The sequence below is a fragment of the Plecotus auritus genome (genome assembly GCF_963455305.1).
Source record: "Plecotus auritus genome assembly, chromosome: 4".
NCBI classification, from domain to species: domain Eukaryota; kingdom Metazoa; phylum Chordata; class Mammalia; order Chiroptera; family Vespertilionidae; genus Plecotus; species Plecotus auritus.
The window spans coordinates 41,102,513-41,128,548 of record NC_137775.1 but is presented as its reverse complement, the minus strand read 5'-3'; the positions used below and the strand labels follow the sequence as shown (position 1 = coordinate 41,128,548).

Sequence of the window (26,036 nt, the reverse complement as noted above, 5' to 3'; positions counted from 1 at the left end):
TGCTTAAGGAGCTACAGCTTCTGAGCTGTTACCTGGGCCCTATATTTGTGGAAAGTCAGGAGCATGTGAAGGTTTTGTTTTGTTTTTTGAAATTGTTGATGGCATTCAAAGGATTATTAATGTCTTTTTACTCTTCCATTGCTGAAAATGTCTTTGCCTAGATAAGAAAGATTTCAGCAAAGGGGTTTCTTAATGAAATAGTGCCTGATGCCAGATTACCACTCCAAAGACAGTGGTGGGTTCCATTAAAGAATGAACCTCACTCTCACAGCTGACAGCTGATTAATGTGCTAATTAGGAACCCTGGCCCCCTCCCCCAGCCACCCAAATCTTCTCTCAAGCCCAGCAGAATGTATATATTGTGCCCATGTGGGTAACCTTATGGCATACTTTGGCTTTGACTTCGGACGTGTATATAAAAATAACATGAATAGCTTTCTTTCTTTCCAGGGGAAATACAAGATGGAAAGAGTTATAGGAACCAGAAGTCCTGCCTTTCAGTTTTCTTGTATTGAGAGCAAGTGATATTTCTGCTGAGGTGGTGTCTTTGGAGCAGTTTAGTGGTGTAGGTTGCCACACATTTATTTCACAGGAAAGAAGTGAACCCATCAGGCCACTGAGCTTATAAGTACTACCCTGGCAGCCAGCCACCAAAATATAAATAGTCTAAATGGACTAAAGGAAATGTTCATTCTGTTGTTTAGAATTGGACACATCCCAGGAAGGTGAATGTAATCTTTGTGAGGACTGCTGTTACGGGGTTGAATGGAATACCCATTTGTTTATCTCCTTTGTGATCTTTTTGTCGTCCTGGTGATACATTATGTATCTGTGATCCGAAGCATTTCAGCTGTCTCGCTCAGTGGCCTTGCATGAGCTGATTGTTCGGTCCCCAGATTGCCATCGTTAAACAGCTTCAGCCTCAGCTCTGTCCAATCTGGGACCCGTTAGGGAGAGAGTGGAACCGAAGCGGCCAGATTCCAACAGAAACAAAGCTGGCGTGGAATTAGCGGAAACCGTCCCAGAGCCCAGGGAGTGGAGCTCTGCACTTCTTAATCTTTATCTCTTAAAATATCTGAAAGGTTTTCGGTACTTCTTGACATAATGAGTTAAAAATGCCTTACAACGTTTAAAAAAAAAAAAGCCGTCTGTGGAAAAAAGGAGGGAAGGATACCTCGTAACACCACAATTCAGACAACCCTAGTTCTTGAGACACATGCCGTGTATTCCATGGATATGCAAATGTTATTTTATTAAAGAGAGAGATCTACAGTATGTATTTCTACCTAACTACCACATCTTAAGTAATCAGCTCAGGCTCTTATGATGAAATCTTTAATTACTAGAAGTGTGCCATTAGTTAGATGTCGAATGAATAATGGTACTGCGTTTTATTGCCTCACATGATATAGCCATTTGTGCCATAAATTCATTGACCTCATCTTAAATGATGTGTCCTGTTAGACAGACTTGATTCATTATTTCTTAAGTGACAATTTTTTTCTCTAATAATTTTTTGCTTCCTCAGAAAGATGGCTTTTTTTGTATTTTTAGATCGGTGCTCTGAATGGAAATGTAATAAGGATACGCACACGTTCACACTCACATTACCCAAAACGATATAGTCATAAACTGTCTGTCACACTATTACCTAAATACTTTGTGATGTCGCAGAAAATCAAGCAGCTAAGTATTAGGCCTTTTCATTAACTGGAAAGTTTGATGAAACAGAATTTTGCTTGGAAACTTGATGTCTGTAGTAAATCGTGTTATAGTGGAGACTACCTATTTGATATTTGGGGTAGATGTATGAGCATTTCTTACTCATCAATGAATTATTGAAAGTAAAGGAAATGATGGGAGAACATTTAAGTTATATTTAGATTATTTTCTGTGACTCCACTTGAAAATATTTATTTGGCTTGAGGAAACAGAGGAATCCTCTGCAGGCAAATAATCCAATCTGGCAATTTAAGAACCAATTAAGGATTTCAGAAAACTCTTTCCCCTTATGGTTAAAAAAGAAGATCCAAAAGAAATATGTCAGAAATTTTGGCATATAATTTCAATTAGTTTAATTCATTGATGATATTTTTTAGTCATGATTAAAGAAGTCATATTTGATCCTTCACTTCAAGCTTATAAATTGGTACTGTAGGCTTTTGATGGATGCCTAAAATTGGCTTTATTTCATATTGGAATTAAATGTCATATCATTATACATTAACTTTATAAAAATATCAGATCTTAAAAATAATAACTTACATGTGTAAAGTTTTCACTATAGCTTATTTAATCTTCTCCTAGATCCGTGGTCGGCAAACCGCGGCTGGCGAGCCACATGCGGCTCTTTGGCCCCTTGAGTGTGGCTCTTCCACAAAATACCACGGCCTGGGCGAGTCTATTTTGAAGAAGTGGCGTTAGAAGTTTAAGTATAAAAAATTTGGCTCTCAAAAGAAATTTCAATCGTTGTACTGTTGATATTTGGCTCTGTTGACTAATGAGTTTGCCGACCACTGTCCTAGATGATAATTTTGAGAGTCTGCCAGATTCTGTGTGTCTTCTCATCAGAGGCAATTGTGTATTTATGTGTAAACTAGACATCTCCACTATGATTTTTTAAAAAGTTCCCTTAATTCTGGAGAAAACTGAAACACTGTAGTGAGACATGGGAGTATATTAACATTGAAATTATTTGTTTTTGGCAACAAGTATTTTGAAAGAGTAACTCGATATGAGGCCAAACAAAAAAACTAATTTGTGCCAATAAGTATTTCTTATTCAGCCTCACATCATGAAGTATATTACCTGCAAATATCAGTGCGGGGCGAAAGTAAGAAGAAAAAGAGTGAATTTCCACTTACATACCCACATCTGCCGTGAGTGTGTGCACCCACAATCACACACTAGCATGCCACCAACTGTTTACAGTCAAGGAAAGCTGAGAGTTAAATGAGATGAGTAATCAAATGCTCAGCATATGTTGTTTTTGCATTGTTGATGTGACCAATCATTACTGAAATTTATTATCTTTTAATGCTATTAATTTATCATAGTTAAAACAACAACAAGGGAACAGCAGAGATCTTCTTCAACAAAAGCAGGGTCCAATTTAAAACAATATTGGAACCAGGGCTTTAGTGAGGAGAGACTCAATTTAATGGACTCACCATTGCACTGCATTTCAGAATTCTGCTGCTGCTGTGTGGATTGACTGGGTGCTTAGAAAATAATTTAAAAAATAAAGAACAAGAAAAAGAAAAAAAAATTGTGTGTGTAATGTTCAGTCAAAAAAGTAAGGCACTGAAAGAACTATTGAAAATTTTGACATCTGTTTATCTGTTTATAGCTATGGCAAGATTACTCATATTAATTCTTGTTTAAAATGCCATATGAAGGGAAGACATTTGTGCAAACAAGAGTCATATTTGAATTGTAGATCATGCCTTCACCATCTGTGAGAGCTGATGGTGTTGCAAAATTAATGTGTTAATGAAATCACAATAATTTCTCCAAAGTAATGGGATCTGAAGCTGAGAATGACTATTTTTTGAACTTTGATGTCTAGTGATTTCCAATTGGGAAAAGCTCTCAGCCTTTAATCTGTTCTGCAGCCCAACTTTAAAATAAATTTGGTGATGCCTTTCTTTTGCCAGGAGTAGATTTGAAGAGGGGAAAAAGCCATAACAACTTTGGAAAACGTTCTCTGGTGTTTGAAAAGTTGTTAAATAAGATTGCATGCCAAGAAATGTCACCAAAAATTCTGACTACTGAGAGAGAGTGGGCAAACAGCTCAAAAAATAATTCTAGCTTGCTGCAACATCACAGGTTGGGAAGAGCTAAACCTCACTCAGACTTCATGACTAATTCCAAGTTTCCCCTTGGAAGGCAGACATAATGATGCTGGGCGCTTGTGTTATTGGTTAACACAGCGCACCCTTTCCAACTGCATTATCGAGCACAGTCAATAGTGCAAAGTGACTTTGCATGAGCAGAATGTTAAGGGGCTATCTATTTCAAAGCCCACGGAACGTTCTAGAGAATCCTTCTCTCCAAAACTATTAAATTTGCATTTACAATGAGCATCTTTGACAAGTGAAAATGTGTGGGCAGGTATATGTATTCCTTTTTTGTCAGATCCACCTTAAAGGGAAAGACACAATTTTTTTTTTTTTTTAAATAGGATATGGTGATAATTGCTATTCTGAAGAGTTAATACTAATAAAGCAATTCTGGCTTCCAGGGAGAAATCACTTTACAAACGTTTAAAGAATTGTCCCTTTTGGAAGGAAACCCTTTCAGCCTGTTTGAAAAACTGGGGTAAAGTGTGGAAGAACCTGTACGGGAAACATGAAACGCCATCTACCCAAGGGCATTGCTTATCTTACTTTCTCTTTCTATTGCTGTGTTGTAGGTATGTGACTGGTGTAAGCACATCAGACACACAAAAGAATATCTGGATTTTGGGGACGGGGAAAGAAGGCTTCAGTTCTGCAGTGCAAAATGTCTCAATCAGTACAAAATGGACATTTTCTACAAAGAGACACAGGCCAATCTCCCAGCTGGGCTGTGCAGCACGTTACACCCTCCCCTGGAAAATAAAGCAGAAGGCGCCGGAGTGCAGCTGCTCACGCCAGACTCTTGGAATATTCCTCTAACAGATGCTCGGAGGAAGGCCCCCTCCCCAGTGGCTGCAGCTGGCCAAAGCCAGGGCCCTGGCCCATCCGCGTCCACCACCGTCTCTCCATCTGACACTGCCAACTGCTCTGTCACTAAGATCCCCACGCCAGTGCCCAAGTCCATGCCCATCAGCGAGACTGCCAACCTCCCTCCTGTCTCCGTCCAGCCACCTGCTAGCATCGGGCCTCCCCTGGGTGTCCCGCCCCGCAGCCCTCCCATGGTGATGACCAACCGCGGCCCCGTGCCGCTGCCCATCTTCATGGAACAGCAGATCATGCAGCAGATCCGCCCGCCCTTCATCCGCGGGCCGCCGCACCATGCCTCCAACCCCAACAGCCCTCTGTCCAACCCCATGCTCCCCGGCATCGGGCCCCCGCCCGGCGGCCCCAGGAACCTGGGCCCCACTTCCAGTCCCATGCATCGGCCCATGCTGTCGCCCCACATCCACCCCCCGAGCACCCCTACCATGCCTGGGAACCCCCCGGGCCTGCTGCCCCCGCCGCCCCCGGGCGCGCCATTGCCGAGTCTCCCCTTCCCGCCGGTGAGCATGATGCCAAACGGCCCGATGCCCGTGCCCCAGATGATGAATTTCGGGCTGCCATCGCTGGCCCCGCTGGTGCCACCCCCCACCTTGCTCGTGCCATACCCCGTGATCGTGCCCCTGCCCGTGCCCATCCCCATCCCTATTCCCATCCCTCACGTCAATGATTCCAAGCCCCCCAATGGATTTTCCAGCAACGGGGAGAACTTCATTCCGAGCGGCCCTGGCGACTCCTCGGCGGCAGGAGGCAAGCCAGGCGGACACTCCCTATCCCCCCGGGACTCCAAGCAGGGCTCGTCCAAGTCCGCGGACTCGCCGCCCGGCTGCTCGGGCCAGGCCCTGAGCCTGGCGCCCGCGCCCGCGGAGCACTGCCGGGCCGAGGTGGTGGACCTGACGCGGCGCGCGGGCAGCCCCCCGGGCGCGGGGGCGGGCGGCCCGCTCGGCTTCCCCGGCGGCGGCGTGCTGCAGGGCCCGCAGGACGGCGTCATCGACCTGACCGTGGGCCACCGGGCGCGGCTGCACAACGTGATCCACCGCGCGCTGCACGCGCACGTCAAGGCGGAGCGCGAGCCGGGCGCCGCGGAGCGCAGCAGGACCTGCGGCGGCTGCCGGGACGGCCACTGCAGCCCTCCCGCCGCCGGCGACCCGGGCCCGGGCGCCCCCGCGGGTCCCGAGGCGGCCGCGGCCTGCAACGTCATCGTGAACGGCACGCGCGCCGCCGCCGAGGGGGCCAAGAGCGCAGAGCCGCCTCCGGAGCAGCCCCCGCCTCCGCTGCCCGCGCCCCCCAAGAAGCTGCTGTCTCCCGAGGAGCCCGCGGTGAGCGAGCTGGAGTCCGTCAAGGAGAACAACTGTGCTTCCAACTGCCACCTGGACGGGGAGGCGGCCAAAAAGCTGATAGGAGAGGAGGCCCTGGCGGGGGGCGACAAGTCAGACCCGAACCTTAATAACCCCGCGGACGAGGACCACGCGTACGCTCTGCGGATGCTGCCCAAGACGGGCTGCGTGATCCAGCCTGTGCCAAAACCCGCGGAGAAGTCGGCCATGGCGCCCTGCATCATCTCCTCGCCCCTGCTCGGCGCCGGGCCCGAGGACCTGGAGCCTCCGCTCAAAAGGAGGTGCCTCCGGATTAGAAATCAGAATAAGTAAAAGGTTTGTATGTGCACCAGGCACTCCTCCGCCCGAGCCAGGGCACCGCTCCTTCTTTCTTACAAGGCAGAGGCCAGAGAGTTGAGTGGATAATCGAGATTTTACCTTACATGTTTTACAGTATAGCTGGTGTCGTCACTCACTGTCATCATTTTGGTCCAACATCATTCCCATTTTACAGCTGACAAAACTGAGTCACAGCATGTAAGGGCCATGCTTAAGGCCACTTACTTAATGGTAAAACCCAGTCTTGAACCTAACTTGAAACGCTAGCTCCTTAATTACACCTTTATTATGCTCTGTAATAATTCACCGTATTGAAAAAGTGGGATGTAGGGAGGAAGGAGAGATTTCTTGGGGCAGGTAAATAAATGTTCAGTCATGAGATTGGCAGGACTGTGATAAAAGGTAAGCAGGGCCACTTCCTGGAGCTGGTATACACATGGGCAGAATGTCCCAACTCACCAAATTTTCTCAATAACCGCGGTATTCCATTTGCAAGATGAGAATAAAAACTACCTTTCTGACATGCTTATGCCAACGGAACCCAAGCCGCTAAGTGCCCTTTGCCTGGCAGGGTGTTGGAGCAGTGGCTCATAGCTCCTGTTCATGGGGTCTCGTCCTTCGTTTGTCACCAACCACCATTCCCTAGGGCAGGTGTCAAGCATCACTGATCAGCTTTGCCTTTTCCTGATTTGCGGCTCAGCCGCTCAGCTGGTGGACTGCTCAACTCTGCAGACAGTAGGAGGCTTTGACAGAGAAAAGGGCCACATTGCTGAAGTGGATGAGAGTGCATGCCTCTGACCTCAGCGGGGGATCCTGCTGAAGCCAAGTGAGCCATTGATAAGGAGTCCAGAATGTCAGGAAGGGGGAGGGGACTCACATGGGTGGTATGCCTCCAAGTAGCCAGGTGTGGCCTACTTTGATCCTCCTGCCCATCCTGGTGGGACCGGCATCATTGCTCTTACCAAGGAGGAAGATGAGGCTTGGAGGTGCCACCCAAATCAGAGCTCCTGAGTAGGAGAACCAGTGTTTAACTCAGGTCTGCCAAACCCAGAGCCAGAGCTCTCCCCGCTTTCCCAAAGGGCAGGCAACAGGCTGGCATTCCGTTGACGTTTATTAACTGTTTATGGAGAGGAGAGGAAGGGAAATGAACCTTCACTGAGCACCACACTTGGGCAGAGTTCCTTCCAGGAACTGGGGAGATAAGGTGAAGATGATGCAGTGCCTGCCCTGAGGCATTACAGGGGGTGGGAATGAAAGCCCAGGAAGGAGGAGGCCTGGGGGGGGGGGGGGAGGGGAAGTGGAGTGCACAGTCCCTCACGTTCGTTGTGTCCAGGCCGTCTTCTGAGTGCTTTTCAATAGTATTTGTTCAGATCCAAGCCAGACAACAAGTAGTATTGTCTTCATTTTACTGATGAAGAAACCGAGACAGAAATTAAGTAACTTGTCCAAGATCATCAACTTAGTAAGCAGAGTCGATATTCAAATCCAGCCTGTCTGAGTCCAGAGCTACATTTTCTTTAAACCATCAAAAGAGAATAGGCTAGTTCAGTGGTCTGCAAACTCATTCATCAACAGACCCAAATATCAACAGTACAACGATTGAAATTTCTTTTGAGAGCCGAAAACTGACTTCTGCGCATGGGCCACGAAGTTTCAATCGCACTGTATGTGCGCACCCGCACGTGGTATTTTGTGGAAGAGCCACACTCAAGGGCCCAAAGAGCCGCATGTGGCTCGCGAGCCGCAGCTTGCCGACCACTGGGCTAGTTGGTCCCTTTATTACAGTGCTTGATAAAATTCTTTTACCCATCATAGTTGTCTGGGGGAAAGTCCCTATAGAAAAACCAAGCCTATGTACCAAATTCTCTAAGTGTTTGGACAGGGTTCAGTCTTTTCTTTTTTTAATTTAACAGTGTCCAATTCTTGTTTTCATAACAACAAACCTAGAATGACAACCCACTAGTCCACAGTGGGCAATGTAGGTGTGGACCAGAACACTCGATGTGGTATGTCTAGACCACTGCCCCTAGGTCCAGCGTCTTTACATGAGCACGTGTGTAACTGATAGCCAGAGTTTGCCTGGGAGGCACAGAGCCAGAGCAAGGGGCTTGTTGGGTGGTGCAAGAAGAAATTCCCAGCATCATAGTTTAAGGTTTCCTTTTCCATTGATGGCTTTGCCAGTAGGAGCAGAATACTTAAAATACTTCGCCATTTCCTCTCGATTCTCCGTCTACAAGTTCTGCTGTCTGAAGACAGATGGCCTCAGCCTTCTTAGAGTTGCCGCAATTGAAAATGCCCCAGATTTCTCCACCAGAGTCTTTTCATCTGGTTGACAAAGCAGTAATGGGGAGATGTGGGACCAAAAAAAAAAGTGATGGCCTTCAGAAAGCCTGGAAGCACTGGAATTGTCATTTTAAACACATTCTAATATCATTCATTCAAGTGACAGAAAAGGAAAAATGGGAAGGGGAAAGATTTTACTACCATGACTGGAGTGAGAAGTGACCAGGTCAAGAATAGTGCCTCTGGTCCATAGTAGCCTAAGTACCTCTGGCCAAAAGCACATAAAAGCATGAAATATATGATGGCTATTTGGATGATAGATGTTTCTGAATAAAGAAGTAGGTGAGGGTCTTATGTGTGGACCAGAGTCGTTACTAAAAATATTAACCTGGCTTTAGCCAATTTCAGAAGATGCAGTAATGAAATTACCCCATAGCCCCTTGAGATTAGCGAGTTCTTTTTATGATGGGCCCCCAAGAAATTACAGCTTTTCTCTAAAGTCTGAGACTCTCAGGCTTTGCCAGCTATAGCGGGTGACAAGGCATGTGATTTAAGATGGGGAAGCACCGCCTCTCCTCCACTAAATCACATTTTCTCTTACCCTCTGTCGTTCCAAGTCACCTCGCAGCACAGTCTCAACCTGCCATAATGCATCACGCCCTCGGACCCTTCCTGGGTTTCTTCTATGCCTTCAGAAACCCAGCCCGTTCGTATGGTTGTAGAAATTGGAAATGCATCTGTTAAATAAAGGATTGCGTGGCTTTTGCGCCCTGATAGTGAACACTGTTTGGTGATGACTCAAAGCCAGAGTGGAAAGCATTAAAAACCAAAGACAAACCTGGGCTGAGTTTGGTGGGTGAGGTGCAGGTGAGTGGCTTTTTCACCTGCTTGTTGGTGACTCATTATAGTATTTCTCATAGGTCACTCAGTCAGTAGCTTCAATCAGTGTTCTTCATTCTTTTCACTATACTACCACCCTCATACTGTATTACTTTCCCCCCCCCTCCCCATTTTAGATAGATTCAAAGCAGATTGTATCTTTGAATCCAGGTAGCCACAGTTGTCTTCAAGAAAGTAATCATATGTGCTAGTTCTTGTCAAATTATAGTGTATTTTTTCCCATTTTGAAATTATTCTGTTCCTGGTTAGCTGACTCTATGCCTTCTTGTTTGTTGATATGATTACATATTATCTTAATGGGCAGATATTTTCCCAGATGCAGAACTAATGAAGTTTAGTTGAAGATTTTAAAAGGTTGTAAACGTTCTTTAATCTTCAACTTTTAAGACTCCAAATACCAGTTCTGCAGCTTCTGTAAGCTGGAAAAAAAATATCCCCCCAAATAATAAGGAAAACAATGTATAAACATTTCCCAAACTATTCTATCCACAAAGAATTCCATTTATAAATGGAATACACCCTTCTCTGCCTTTGCCTTGGAGCTTGGGGATAACTGTTTGTATTTGCACATTTTCTGAATTTCTACAGTTTACACTTGTTTATGGTACATTGGGGAGTTTAGAGTAACCATTTGCAAATGTTTGAAGATATTCAAAAGAAAATATTCCCCCTCCTCGATTTTCCAGGGAAATGACATAGTCTCTTTAAGTAAAGTAATCAATGGAAAAAATGTGTACTGTGAATAACCCTTTCACCCTCACTTTTTCCATTCCTGAGGAACAACAAGTCCTTCCCACTTCCGTGGCTCCTAGTTTTCTTATGTATTCCTAAAACCAGAAAGAAAATCTGAGACTATCTTCCTCGGCCCCAGTTCCTGGTCCCCGCCCCCTGCCCCCGCCCCCCTCCCGCCTCAGCAGCAGGGCTCCCCTCCACTTCAGTTTTCCTTAGGAGCTGGAGGAGGCAACTGTCGTTTTCACCTCTTGGAGTTTAGAGTTTAATTATTCCTCTGGTCATTGAGCCACAATCCCAGAAAGTGCTATTTCAGGAGGAGGCCAGGGGGCTCGCCCCATCAAGAAAGCCAAAAAGGTAGAGGTGACATGTAACTCTTGCCAATTTAGTTTCTCCAACTGAGAAGTCTGAGAGAGTAGTAGGCTTCCTGGGAAGTCAAGTTCGTACATTTAAAATATTACTGTGGATGCCTACTTTTAAAGCAAGCAAGAAGAAGAAAAACAGAGGAGAGAAAGGCAGTACCAACGGGATGGGCAAACCCTATGCCAGACTTGAGATGTTCAGTGTTCCAGGAGTTGATTATTGGAAATGTTCGTTACTGACAGGAGCCTTAATGTTAAAGTTCCGGCACCTGTCAGGATGCAGGTGGCTGTCCACCTCTAGGTGTAGGTCATTCAGAGAGCCAGGTCTGCAGCATGCACACACGAGTGGCGAGGACCTGGGAGAGTGCTTGCTGTGGTCATTTCAGATGCAAAGAGGAGAGATTTCTGGAATAAGCAGTGTCAAGATGGGCCTTAGACACATCTTGTTCCGTGCTACTGGGTCCCCTTATGAGGAGGGGATTGAAGGGGGGCTTTTAATGCGCAAGTATCTGGCTTTTGGCTATTATCCCAATGCGATTATGATGGAGTAGGAAATGACATATGTGACCGGGTATTTATTTCTTTCAGATGTAGCCATACCTCCCCATCTTCAGCAGGGCTTGGGACTGAGATAAGGCAAGGAAGTGCTTAGTGCACAAACTTTAGAGAGGACCTCACTCCGAGGGTCGTGCAAGGGCAGCGCTAGTCCTGGCCCTGATCTCCAGACTTCTGACCCATGTGGCCACTCCCTGAAGCTGGTCTCCTGGCTCCGTGGACTAGTCTGTGGGTGGCCTTTAGCAGTTCCTTGTAGATTTATGTAGAACATTTTAAGTGCCTGGGCACAGAGGCATTTTCTTGGGAGGAGAGGTCCACAGAGTTGGGCTTAAGTATGAAAAGGTATGCCTTACATCTCTGAAGGATTATCTCCTATTGCCACCAAGCAATATCGGAATTGGAGTTTTTCTTGTTACTATAAGGAAGCTGAATTAATTGTAAATTCTCTTTAAGACTTAGAATTCATTTTTAGCAATTTTTGTTGTGGACCTAATATTGCAGAATCACTGAGGAGGTTACATAATGTAGCACTAGCCTCCCTACGATGGCCTTAGAGGCAAAATGCAAAAGGTTATAGACTTTTCTCCGTTACCCTGTCCTGTGAGTGCCTGAGGTGAAAGAAGAAAAGGGAGCGAGATACTCCCCCGCACTTGGACTTCCCAAGTTCATACTGTCCAGGGAGACGTTGCCCTTCAGGGGAAAACCTTCCACTCTGCTGTTGAGGCCAAGGGAGTGGAGTGGCCAGAGTCTGACAAACAGGGCATTGACGTGGCCACGTCTGGGGCTCCCCATCCTCTGCAGCTCCTAGCGTGCTTCCTCACCTGCAGAGAGTGTGCTTGGAATAGGGGAAGCACTCAACTGGCTACTCACAAGCCATTGCCCAGAAGGGCTTTGCAAATAAGCTCCCTGTCTGGTTTCCAATGAATCACTCCTTCAGCGGCCTGAGTGGCTGCCTGGGCATCATGGTTCAATCACTTACACCTACCTTCATGCAGACAAGCCTTGCGGAGGGGCAGAGGTGTTTGAAGACCAAAATACACTACAGCATGGAACACTTACCTCATGTCGTGGAACGCGTACCTCCACCCCCATCACGGCCTTTGCCAGACTCTCTTGTCAAAGAGATGGTGCCAACGGGGCAGAGGCTGGGCATTCTCTTTTCATTCACCCTGTCACTGGTGGATTGTTTTGTATTTTTTCAGTTGCCATTTTAAATGCATAGCACTTACGGGGTGGACGCATGTTAAGGCAATGTATTCTGCATGTGTAAACTTCTTTTTAATGCCTTAAAAGCATCAAAGGAATCCATTTCAGAGAAACAAATACATTAGCTTTGAAAGTTAAACAGTGTACCGGCTGGCATCAAGGAGAAGAAGTAAGTGCCATCTCGGATGCCAGCTCTAAAAACTAACCACATAGAGTTCGCCAGATTTGTGAATTTCCACAGCCTTCTGCTTGAGAAAAAAAAAAAGTAGGGTGGGACCAGGATTGAAAATGTGAGGCCATCAACAAGGAGGGGAAACATACACACACACATACAAATTATTTCAAGGGTCATTTAAAAGATTCTGGTGAAAATGGAGCAAAAGCAATAACAACAGAAACTTGGCATTAATCTCGCCTGCTTTCTAATAGCTCCCGAGGGTACTAAGCATTCTTATATTGGAAACAGGTCAAGTTGCCTCTGCGATCTCTTAACTCTGCGCTCCTAGGACCGAGAGCTATGGCCTTGAGCAGCAACACGCTTGTGCGGTTTTACCATGTTGCCCAATGCACAACTCGAGACAGAGAGTTGGGCATATGTGAGCAGGGCTGCCTTTCCATGCAGCCGTGGGGTCAGGACCGTGATTAATCAAAGCTGCCATGCTCCCCAGCCTCACCCCATCCAGATATCTGGCTGCCCCCGCTAGTTGTCTCATCATTTCTCCCTCTGAACCTCTGCTTTGTTGTCTTCCTTCGTTAGCAAGCTGTGTTTAGTTTTGGGTAAAAAGGGAAGTAAGAATAGGACTGATGGCACTTAAAGAACAGAAGGGGGAAACATACTTTATGGACACGTTTGATATGAAACATTGACCTAACGTCCAAAAACTGCAATTAAAAAGTGTATCTCTCCCTCATTTGCATGGCTTTCTTCCCCAGACATGTTTCTGGTATTGAAAATGAATGGTATTCCCATACAACATGTGTCTCAATTTGTAATGATATCCTCCTTGCAGCTGGCTTCGTTCTCCAAGTGTTTCTAAAATGTTACTGTCTTAAATTTGAGCCAACCTACAATAACAAATTATCTGGAAGCGAAGTGGCTAAGCTGCATTTGGTGAGAGAAGGGGAAACCCTATATTTCATTCTTTGACTCTTGTTTTAGAAATTCAGACGGTAACATGATCTTCTTCTAAAGAAATCTACACACGCACACTTTAAAAATTGTGCAGATTGGGTGTTGTGGGAGCAAGAGTGATCAGGTTTAAGTTGCTCTGCAAAGTTCTGCATCCCATCAACAAGCCCTTTTGATATTTTAAACCCATATTTAGAGTAATTTCAAGATATTTGGAGCACATGTGGTAAATGCAAAACTTTGTCATTATGATTTGTTAGATGCTTATTCTTTAAATATTTATAAGCCATATTTAAGTACTTTATCCAAAAGCGCTCCCCCACTAGAATACTCTAATTGAGTGGGATCTGAGCATCACTAAATATAGAAGCTACAGGGTGAGGTCACTGCAGCACGCACGCACCTTCTTCCTGCTTTGCTGGTTTTAATTCAATTGCCGTTGTTAGTAGATTCAGCTTATTTTTAAAATCTATGAAAAGTCATAAACAGGATTGGTTGTCTGTAATTAAAAAAAAAAATCCTCTAGTCCTCTAAAGGTAAAATGTTCAACTTGAATCCTATTGACTCCAACTTCTTTTCCTTAGCCGAGGAGTAATTAGTAAAATGTTCCATTAGCATGTTGGATCGGAACCTGTGTCCATGTGTCATATTGTTCCTCCCAAATGTCTTAGGGACAACTTATTGGTGGTTAGATTGAATTCTTCACTACTCACTTCAGCCATTTGTGGAAACCAGGACATAGGATCCTGTCTTTATCATAGCTCCCTACTTATGCACTTAATACGAAAAAAATAAGAGAGGGAAAAATTTTTTTCCCAAACTTAGAATCCATTTAAGCTTAGGAGGTTATAAATTTTAAACTGACCACATGCCTCTGGGGCTCACACTCTTTTATGGCTGGCAAAATACAACTTTCTCATAAGAACGGGGGGAAAGATGGCTTAAAAAGGCTCATAAACTTGCTTGGACATCTAATAGCTCTTACCAAACAGAATTTTCAAGAGTTAAGTGTAAATGAGTCAGAAACATATGGATTGACTATCTTTTAAAATACACATGGGTTTATCTGAAACCAATCAAAATATATTTAAAAGAAAATACACATGGGTCTAAAAATTAAGGCCAAAGTGCTTGGCAAAATAAGTTTTGGTTTTAGACAAACCCCAAATGTTCGAAAGAATAGTTCCACAATTTGCCAAACCAAAAAGACATCCAGGTCCCTCGATTCCTCCCATTTAATAGCATGGCATCAGACATATGGGACTTAATATCTATTTTTCTATCCACCAAAGTTTGAGCAACATGAATCCCAAATACTAATTGAAAAGCTATGAAAAATTTTGTGAAAAAACATTACGACTTTGTAAATGAAGATGAGGGGCCACTGGTTCAGGATTCTAGTTCTGATTTTAACAGCGTCCCTCACTGTCTGACCATCCGACCAACTTGTTCTGTCTCATCTGTGTGTGTGTGTGTGTGTTTCCTATGCACAGGAATAATAAGGTTGTTTCTTAAAATCCTATATTTAGAGTTCTTTATTTATACTTAATTCACATATTACGGTCCACAAAACTTAACAAACTCCTTATTATATCCAAACACAAGGAGGCAGTCCCTTTCACTTAGTTATGGTTCAGAAATAGTCTTTATTTATTTCCTGAGAGGGTGAAACATATTCTTTTTTTTTAGTCCTCAACAGAGGATATGCTTTCATTGATTTTTAGAAAGAGAGGAAGGGAAAGGGAGAGAAAGAGAGAAAGATCAATGTGAGAGAGAAACATCGATTGGTTGCCTCCTGTATGTGCCCCAACCAGGGATTGAATCCACAACCTAAGCATGTGCCCTGTCTGGGAATCAAACCCGCAACCAAGTCACGCACCCAGAGTGAAACATACCCAGTTTTAACGAACTGTATTGGACACTGATTCCACGCAGGTTCCATAAAGCAGGCAATTTGGAATTAGGCTCTAAAACTGGGAGGGATGTGGACTGGGGGCAGCAGTGGAGGAACAAGGATGCAATGGGCTGTCCAGAGCCATGGGTGCAGAGAAGAGCGAGTCACACTAGGGAGGACTGTCTCTTTTACCAGCGTGGCTGGGGCAAAGGGCTGGAGCTGCAGAGGGAGAGAGGCAGGAGGCTGAGGAGAGCAGGGAGGTGGAGGAGCAGGAGGTTGTGGAATTTGTACTCTGTGCCTTAGGCAACATCACCATGACCTCGGCCAGAAGAGTGACAGGATGAAATCTGTGTTTGAGGACCATTACTTTAGCAGCTGAGAGGAAGCAGGAGGAAGACTGGCATCACTAAAGTTGCATTCTGATGACAGGCTGATTACCAGCGGTGATTCTAAACACTGTGGACTGTTATCCCTCCAGGTGGGGGCGGCCGCTGCCCCATCCATATTTTAAGTGTGTAAAGCCAGGGTGGTAGTGCAGTGGGGGAAGAAACCCTGCTTGGTGCCCAGAGTAGGACCTAGGAGGCTTTCCAGCACATGGTGGAAGGAAACCTCGCAATCCAAGAGTGTGCTGCAGTCCAAGCAAGAGGGAGGCTGGCTGGGCCCCCATCGCCACGGAAACAGGGGCGCTGCCCTTCTGATGGGCCAGATGCTCTGAGCCGTAGGCCAGCAGGGGAGGGAGGCCGAGGCGTGGGCTGTGGTGCGGCCCACACAGGCAAGTGGCAGCTCTCCTCGTCGCCTAGAGGACTTGCCTGACGATGAACACAGAGACAGGACAGTGGCCACACTGATGCCCAGAGCTCTGTCCTTGGGCTGAAGAGCAGCCATGGGGCTTGGCTGGCTTGCTCTACCTCAGACACCTTCAGACATTGTCACAGAGTCTGATCAGATCCTCCCCAGGCCGGCAGGCACTTTTATAGAAATTTGGTAACTTTTGGAGATGTCCTTTTATCGTTCTTAATGTCCCAGGCTGTAGACCTGAAGCTGCCACATGTGGCAACAGTGGGCTCTCAGCAGTAGGGGAAGGCAGCTGTGTGGTTCGTGGGTAAGAACATCTGCCTTGGAGGGGACTAGTCTGGGTTCACATCCCGGCAGAGCTGTTCCCTAGGTGAAGGAGGAAGCGATTCAGCCTCTCTGAGCGTTAGTCTCTAGGTCATAATGCCAGTGCTGTGAAGGACAGGTAAGAAAACACGTAGAGCGTGGCACATCACAGGTGTCTTAGAATTGGCAGTAACTATCCTACAGGAAGGGCTGCAATGCCCGCTGGGGTTTGAAAACCAGCGGAGAACATTTGGACAAGTTTTATAATCTCTTCGTGCCTGCATTTCCTCATTAATCATTGTAACAGCTAATACTTATTGAGCACTTTCTATGTGTAGGCCATGTTCGAAATGTCTCATGCCCACAATAACCCGATGAGGATTCCATTATTAAACCCATTTTACAGATGAAGAAATGGAGGCACAGAGAAGCTGTCTCCTACCGGGTGTCATTGGCTAGTAAATGATAGTGCTGGGATTTGGCAGCCTGGCTCCAGAATCTCCATGCAAAATCACTGAGTAAGTCTTACATATTTAAAAAGAAATGAAGCCAATAACCCCTACTTCATAGAGTTATCAGGCTCCAATGTAAATAACTGAAGTTTACATGCCCAGGAAGAACCTGGCACATAGTAGGTGCTTATTAAGAATTGCCATGGTGGTCCCTGCAGCCCAGAACTTCTTCCCTTGGATGTATACTGGTAGGTAACAAAACACTTCCGGGCTATCAGCCTTGGAGGTTAGGGAAACCTCAAATTCTCATAAGATGTCTGGTTCACTTTACAAGTAGATACTAGGACAGAGCAAATGCTCAAGGTCACAGAGTGGTGCAGCCTGGATTAGAACCTGAGTCCTCATCTGCCTTTCCTCTCAGTGGGACACAGGATACGAGCAAAGCTGCTTGAGTTACACACCCCGTGCCAAGGACCAGAGTCATATTTTTGCCACCCATGGCATCGCTTCCTCCCATCGGGCGGCTGATTTCAGAGAGGAAATAGGTTGTACCTGAACATATGAGGTTGACGGGTTGCAGAGAAGCAATTATTAACCACACTCTGTCTCCTTGGCTGTGTGGAGGGGGGTGTGGGGAGGGTGTGTGGAGGGGGGTGTGTGGAATCAGTATGCTTGCTCTTATTTTTTATAGTGTAGTTGCCCCTGTCTCTCTGCTAATGGGCTGGTTGCAAAGGATAAATAAAGTGTCAGACCACTCTTTCAGACCTCACCTAAAATTTTTATATCTATTATTGATCCATAGACCATAGCAACTTGCCACATAAAGCTGCCTTTTTTCTCTGTTTTTTTTTTTTTTTTTTTTAACTTAGAATGCCTGTGCTCGGAAAATATATAGAGAGAAATAACAAACTCAGTCTTAACACAATGAACATCTACTTTTTTTTGTCCAAGGCAGTTTTGGAAGGCACGTGAACCGGCATCAGCTAGTTTGTGTATTGATGGGACTTGAATGAAAACACAATTATCTTTTCCTTATTAAATAACTTCTCAGAATTCTTTTTCGCAAAGCAAGGACTTACAGCTCTGACATTCTGACCTGGATAGTCAGGGTGAAAGGGAGAGAGGAAAGGGGACTCAGGGCAGCGCCCCCTGGAGGGGAGCATGAACTATGGGAGCCCGACTCCAATCCAGCTTTGCCCCTTTCTGGCAGTGACCTTGAGCAAGTAATTTCCTTAACTTTCCTGGGAAGTTTCCTTGTCTGTGAAATGGAGATAATAATCAATACCTCAATAGCATTGTTGTTTCCATGGAACAGGTGAAATAAATATGTAAGATATACTTGGTTTCAAGTGGAATCGGATATAAAAGTGCCTAGCACAGTATTTGACATAAAGTAGGTGCTCAATACAATTGGACTCCTTTCTCTGACAACATTGCCGCATTTCCAAACCATTATAGGAAGTGCTTGGTCCTGAAAGCCAGGCGCATAGGGCTCTAGGCTCTTCTTCAAAAATGGGTGCAGAACATTAACTACATCATGTAATTCTTCTTTATTTTATTTTCCTCTTGTGAATGGATGTAGCCACCTGCTCCAGTACCTTTGTAGAAATGTACATGGTTAGTCATAAATCCCTCCGTGCTTTCAGGAAAGGGCCAGAGACAGGGTCACTTGGTTTGCTTAAACTCCCTGGTTCCAGAAAGGATTTGCGGTCGGTAAAGAGGATCAATCGATCCATTGTCCAGGGTGAAGATACCCTCTCTGTGAGTGCACAGAGCGTGTTCCATGGTCCAGGGTTCTTTGTCCACCAGGAACGCTTAGAGGTCAGCAAGAAATAGCAGCGATGACTTGTAAGACTAAACAGACTTCTCTGCCCATTTAACTCATATAACCAGCTAAGCAAAGAACACCAAAGTTTTAATTTATAAAACAAAGAATTGGAGTTATTCCAGTAGGGGGTCTTGTATGGTTGTGAGTTTTATTGATTAAAGAGTAAAATAAGGGATGTTGCTAAAGAAAAAAAATTATTCTTTTAAAGCAAGGCCTATGTTTTAATTTTTAAAAAATGTACATGAGCCTTAACTTGTCAGAGGCATGACGTGAGCAGCACAGGGGTGAGGAAGGTGTGACTCAGACCAGAGCCAGCACTGAGCTAAGCTGCAGCTGACCCTGGGCCCCCCTTCCTCCCCGTGGGTTATTTCTCATAGCAAAAGCACTGGTAGGGGAAGGGATTTTTTAATGACTTTCATCAATAACTGAACTGTATGAAAGAGATGCCACTCATTTCATTACTGGAAATGCTTCCATTTTGGTAAAAGCCATTTCAAAACACTTCAGGAAGCAATGGTTGACAGAGAGAGAGAGAGAACCCTTTTTTGGGAAAACCTCGCCAAGCCATAGCTCTTTCTGGAGTGGGCCTGGTTGGGAGACCACCATCTGGCATCACACCCGGGCTTATCAGCTGGTGCAGGTGGCTCTGTTCATTGAGCTTGTGAGTGTCCCAGAATAGCTGCAGCTACCTGAGAGCGGTCCAGTCCTCAGGGACTCGTTATTGTCCCAGATAAACAGGGTGGCCGAAGCCAGCAGTTAATGGCTGTATTTAACTGTGATAAGTGATGGGTCGATGTGCCTGAGTGAGTGGCATGACTGGTAGGGCCTGGGTAATTGGGCAAAGGCAAGCCAGCTTGGCAACAGGCATTCTGTGCACATCCTAGAGTTGGTGCCACAGGGTTTTGGGCTCCTGGGAATAAATATGACAGACACGTGGAGCTTGTCTTTTAAACAGGTAAGACAGGACAGATATACCAGATTTTGATTATGCTAATTACAAAGGTATTTGAGGAAGGAAAGATGAATAAAAGTTTGGAAAATGGGTTAGATTAATCAAAGCAGGCTTCCTTGGGAGGTGGGCTCCAGCACCACTGAGCAACGGGGTGGGGGATATAGAATAAGACGGGCGTTTTTCTCTGGACATGTTTATTTTGGTGCGTGGTTGCTTGGAAATCATAAATTTTCCTTGTAAATGCAACCAGCTTAAGTCTTAGGCTATAAAGGCCAAAGAAGAAAAGGAAAGAATGGCCATATTTTGACAGTATCAATGGAAAGAATTTATTAGTACTCGGGCACAATTGCATTCCTGATAATTCTCCGAAGATTCGTATGTGATACAGGAGGATGAGTAGGTCAGTCACGTTCTCGGCAGGGCTTTCCTGCTGAAAGGGCATGTGCCAAGTGGACAGGGCCTCTCCCGGTGCATTTGGTGTGCAGCTCTGATTCTGTGAGGACACTTCACTCCTCTGGCCAAAGGGGCAGGTTGGCCTGGAGTTCTGAAGGCACCTGGTCATAGCTGCCTGCTGGCGACCATGCAGTGTGGAGCTGGTCTTCATACACAGCAGACATGGTATGTGGGATAGAAGGTGTGTGTGTGACAGTCCATGTAACAGGGCCCTGGGTTGTCCTGCCTTCAGACAAACCCCCAATGCGGAGGAAAACCCAAATGTAATGCACAAATACAGCCACTTCCACAGAACCTCTTGCATTGAGGGACACTCCAAAAATCTCTACCACAGGTGAGTGTATGTGTGTGTGTGTGGTGGGGGGGGGCAGGGGGAGAATGTGTGAGTGTGTGTGTGAGTGAGTGTGTGTCGGGGGGGGGGGGGTGGTCAATAGAGACTCTTTCTGAAACTTTGGACTTCGGGGTCCAGAAATTAATAGTCTTCCTTACACACTGATAACAGATTAATATCCAGCTGCTCAAGTTTATAATCCTCTGTAACTGGTACTGGCTTTGGTACAAACATCCTACGATCAGAGAATGTGAGAGATGGGAGATAGAATAGAAAACGCACTCAGGCACCAGTTTCAGAGAAGGGATAAAGGCTTGGGAGGGTAAAGAGCAGGGCTAGGGTCACACGGCTACTTAGGGGTCAGGCCAGGCTGTAATTGAGTCTCTGTCTCACTTATTGTGCGATTTTCCCCTTTGCTCTGATCAAGCAATTTAGACAAGACGGGTCTTCCGTAAGATCCTTAGACTTGGGGAGGGCAAAACTGGAACCGCCTCAGGCTCTGGAACTTGCTGACATGATCACTTTTTAAAACTCCAGGCTTGCTTCCTCCCCACTCTTGAGCTGCCTACCAATACCTACCAGGAAGGGGGAGCCCAACTTGGTTCATTTCCATTGGTTCCGGAGTCCATTCCTCTGACCCCGAGCCCGAGAACGAGTGAGGATGGCTTCAGGACCACCCCCTCCTGAGATGTTTTCAGCAGCCAGGAACCGTGCTGCCACCTGGCCTTGGTGTGTGTCCCAGACACGGCAAATATGTGGTGAGGGGGCAGGAAACAGCAGATCGGCTGCTTTGCCGGCTCCTACAATAAGCTCGGCGCAGGCTTTCAGCCGCAGGAGCGGGCCTGCGAAAAATAGAGTGTGGTGCAGCTGCACCCTTTAGAACCTCGGGGAAAACACATATTATTCACCAGACAATAATAGATAGCAGAGAATAATAATGCTTATTATAGTGTTTGGGATGGCAAATGCTGTAGTTAAGGTTCCAGAATGGCGCTCATTATAATCCCGTCTTCCCGGTCCCTTATGACAGCCTTGAGATGTTCCCCAAGCAGGCGATGCTGTCCACGTGTGGCCCTTGTCCAAAGGTGATTTGAATAGAAAGAAACTTATTTGAGAAGGAATCCTCTTTTGGGGTCATGATTACATCAAAGGGGGAAAAAGCTACCTCCTTGAAAAAGCAGTTGCAGTATTCTCAAGTAACTAAAAATGGTGGTGCGTCCCAGGCATGGAGAGGAAGGGGTAAGCATTTGTCTCCCCTTTTCCTTTCTAAAGGAAGGACTCGGAGGCTCCCTGGCACTCTAAGGTTCGATCACTCTTGGTCCCAAGCCCAGAGGTGGGGCCGGTTTCCCTTCTCCCACAGCAAGTTTCAGCCTGTGCTCCCTCAATGAGAGACGGTTGTCCCGAAGAAGCCACACGTGTGCGTTTGGCTCTGTTTGTCCTTCTTGAGGCTCCTTCCCAACCCCCTGTGGTCTCTCATTTGATGGTGGCTCTTGGTGTTCTTGTTTTTATGTCCCTTCTTGCTGTTGTGTCATTCTTTCAAAAAAGGAAGGAAGAAGGAAGGAGGAAGGAGGAAGGAAGAGGGAAGAAGGAAGGAAGGAAGGAAGGAAGAAATCAAAGTGAGCTCTTTATTCAGAAATAAACACCACATTTCCCAATCTGACCATGCCAAATAGAAAGGTTTCCATGCCCTGTAATTCCACCCCAGTGCATACTTGTGGTGTTTTGCATTTTCACTTTGGTTACTTAATATGCATATTAAGTGTGCACAGATCTGGTGATTTAATGTGATTTGGGGAACTCAGGCATTTCCTGTCATGCACATTCAGATTTCCAAACCTTGTTTTTGGTTGATCAGTATTATCGGTACCATCAAAGCCCGATTCGGAGAGCAGGGCTCAAAGCACAGGCTGGTGCTTAGCCCTCCCAGTGGGCACTTGAACCGCCTCACACTTGTGCTGAATTCGTGCTGCAGGCACTCTGAGCAAGTTTCCAGGGCTCTCTGTGGCCTCCAACTCGTTGTCCGTAAAATGAGGAAATTGTAGTATATTATCTCTGGGGTCGCTTCAAGTTCTAAATTCTATCACCTCTCTGATATGATTTGTTCTTTGTTCTAGGAATAATCTCAGCAGTTGTAACGATGTTTACGAGCCCTCTGTCACCAGCTCATGTCAGCCACGTTTTCCCCATGCACATTTCTGACATCCTGTCTCACTGGCAGGAAAAAAGGATGCTCTTTTGGGGCATGGGATGAGAGCTGTTTGACTGTCATTCATTTGACAAATGTGTATTGAACTGAACTGGGGGCTGGGTACAGAGATGTGAGCAAAATCAATGCAGCCCCAGACCTCAGGGACTTCATAGATGAGTTGGCAGATTTCTATGTGGCTGCTTATTGGGAGTGACTGGGCGTCCTTAGGAAGTTATAATTTAAACAAGGGACTTATAGCAAGTGAAATAAGCCAGTAGGGATGGTGAGGCAGAGCCTAATGCCTGTGGTGAAAGTTGGGGTGGGCATTCCCCAGAAACGGACTTTCCTGGTGAACAATGCTGTTCAGATGCTCTGCCCTGGGATCCCAGGACCTGGTTGGTGTACAGCCTTCCAGTCCCGAGCTACTGCGTGGTTTGATGTGGAGAGCGATGAATGGCTCACCTTTGTCAGGCAAGACCACAGAGGGGGCATTTCTTCCAGCTCAGTTGCCTCTGTAAGAACCCTCTGAGGAGGCGTCTGTGTGCACAGTAATGTTTCATATGCTAAGAAGGGACTCTCTTGGCTTTCCTCCTTTGCAGCAAACACCGGGGCTTTTGCATGGGATACAGGGCCGAGGTCTGAAACTCCAGGGTCCCGTGATGACCTTGCCTGGCTTTAAGGTGACCTTGGCAATTCAAAAGAGCTCCTGCCAGTTAATGCTGTGACATGGAGGGTGAAAGTGGCCCAGTGGGGTTGCAAAAGATGCTGTTATGTCCTTGGGCAAGGGCGTGGTGCACCATGCTCATTGTGGTATTCCAAAAAGCGACTTGAGTTTCATTTCCTCACACAAAGCTGGCAGGGCTGGCCCTGCGCAGAGACGTGAATGAAAGTCATGTCGAAATCACACCGTGCTGCCTTCATTCTGGGGCCTCATCGTGGGCCTGACCGGAGGCTGCAGAGGGTGCTTCTCTGAGCGTGGGGGGAGGGGCGGTTGGTCCCCTGGGTTCTGACGGCCCTTCTCCTCTTTTCCAGGAGCACTGGCTCGCAGGGCACCTTGCGTGGAAGGAGGGCGCAGAGCAAGCCATGTCGCGACATCCAATGGCACCAGCTGCTCAGCTCACCACCCCCTCTGGCTAAAACTCAAGCAAATAAAGCCACTTCCCATCGTTAAGCATCTCTCTCGGAGGAAGCAGCCTCCCTCGGTGGCCTCCAGCCTAGAGAAGCGGCGCTCCTCGGACCCAGCCAGCGGGCCCAGCCTTCCTGCTGCCACCATCCCTGCTTCTCCCCAGAGGAACGTAGGGATTTCGCCCTCGGTTTTAAAACAACAAAACACCAACAAGCCACAAGGACCAATGTAGGTATTCTCCCCGCTCCATCCTCAAGGCGCAGAGGGTGGGGCTGGAAGATGATGCGAATTTGAAAACAAATCTTTTTTTATACTTTTTAAAAAACTGCTGTGGTTTTGCTGCTACACGAAGAATTGTGATTTGCATTGTACGGTTTCGGACCTACGCTGTTCTCGTTTCAACGGCGGAGAGGGATCGCGCTGGAGTCCCGACACTTCAGACTCATCTCTGTCCTGCCCAGGATGCACTTTTAAATGAAGAGCTAGAATATTTTATTGGCTGATACACTTTTCTTGTTATTTTTACAAAGGCCACCTTTATCCTTTCTAATGCCATATTTTCAGTGTTACACTTTTATGGCTTTTAATTTTCGATTTGACAGATGTAAGAAGCAGCATGAATAGTTTATACTGTGGTTTTTCAGAGACCGAATGCCAAGAGAACTCGGTAAATGTTTATTCTTCTCAGCTTTCTCTTTAAATTCCCCTAAATAGCGCCCCATTTGGGAACAGAGCAAGAGTGTTGAACTGAAGACCAAAATGCCCTCAAGGTGTAAAATAATCCGAGAGGGGAATATTTGCTGGGCGTCACGAAAGACTTGGATGAAATTTCAACCCTGATGGTTTTCGGTGATCCAGGAAGCCAGTGAAGCAATCTCTCTATACGCCGAGCCCTTTCATGATAATTGGAATGGTATGGACAAACCAATGAAAACAAGAGGGAAAGTGAGAAAGATCGCCCATGATTCTGTTTCACTGTTTGCTTTCTCCTGTCATGGTTAAGAGAAATGTGCAATTCGATCCTCAATCAGTGGGTGGAGGATAACAGGGTAGGTTTTCTTGTGTGCACTTGTACCGTGGTAGCTGCGAGTCAGAAGTCCTCTAGAGCATGTGTACTGGCACTGAGTTGGTGAGACAGTCGTGGAGTATCCCATTCTGATGAGTACAGAGAAAAAAAAGAGAGAAAAAAAATTAAGAAAAAAAATCCCAAAAAAGAAGAAAACTAAAAAAAAAAAAAAAAAAAAAAAATCAAATCACCTTGTGATTCAGTGTATCTGTTTACTAACTCAAATAAAGCAATTGTTCCCTCTGGAGGGGTCCAGGTGCCCCCGACTACGAGGCTGCTGAGCCGGCCGCGGGAGGGGTGACGGGCGGGTGGGCGGCGAGGCCGAGCCAGGGTCACGCTGGCCTGGAAGCACCACGGCCCGTGGGTGCGGTGTACATACTGTATTTCTATATTCTCCTTTGTACAGAGTCACTTCACACGTCAAGCTACTGTTTTACAGGTGCTCCTTATTTATTAGAGCTGTGAGAGCTTGGGGGACACACCTGGCGAGCAAGCTCGCTTTTTAAAAATGGAATTGGGGGGCAGGGGGGAGGGAGGGGAAGCTCGCAAGCCCGGGAAGAGATTTATAAAAGTGAACAAAAGGAAAACTTCCAGCAACAAATTAAAACAACCCACCAACCCCAACTCCGCCCATGCAGGGGGCAGCAGCCCTTCCTCTGGGTGCTCATTTCCCTGCAGGCTCCCAACATTCTCCTCTCTCCCTGACCGGTGTCAGATTCATCAAACAAAAATAAATCTCTAAGGAAAAAATGCACTCACATGTGCTTATTTTGCTTTTCTCATTATTATGACTATTGTTATTTTCCTTGTTACTGAAGGTATTCATTTCTTTCCTCCAGGGAAACCTTTTTTATAAGTATATCTAGTGAGTTTGAAAGGATGTTGAGATGTGGGGGTGGCGCTGGCCCTTCCCCACCTGCTGCAGGTCACACTTGTCTGCAGACAAGGGCCCACGGGTCTGCTGGGGGCTCCACTGCTGACCACACACAGGTGTGGAGTGAGTGCCTGGGCCTATGCTGGGCCTTCCCACCTGCTCTCCAAGTCCTGACCTTCTTTGGCTCCAAGGCTTCGGGTCCAAGGCTCAAAAAGCCCCTCCAGGCTGCAAAGCTCA

General features: G+C 46.3%; 1 protein-coding gene across 2 annotated transcripts in view; it reads left to right on the top strand.

Annotated features, from left to right (window-relative positions):
• Positions 1 to 25,663, top strand: part of SOBP (sine oculis binding protein homolog) — a 156,939-nt gene extending 131,276 nt beyond the window's left edge. For both annotated transcript variants that reach the window (XM_080664242.1, XM_080664241.1), the window contains 2 exons: positions 4,415 to 6,370; positions 23,766 to 25,663. In XM_080664242.1, the coding sequence (XP_080520368.1) occupies positions 4,415 to 6,367 (1,953 nt within the window). In that variant the 3' untranslated portion in view covers positions 6,368 to 6,370; positions 23,766 to 25,663. The remainder of the gene's footprint in view (positions 1 to 4,414; positions 6,371 to 23,765) is intronic.
• The last annotated feature ends 373 nt before the right edge of the window (positions 25,664 to 26,036 follow it).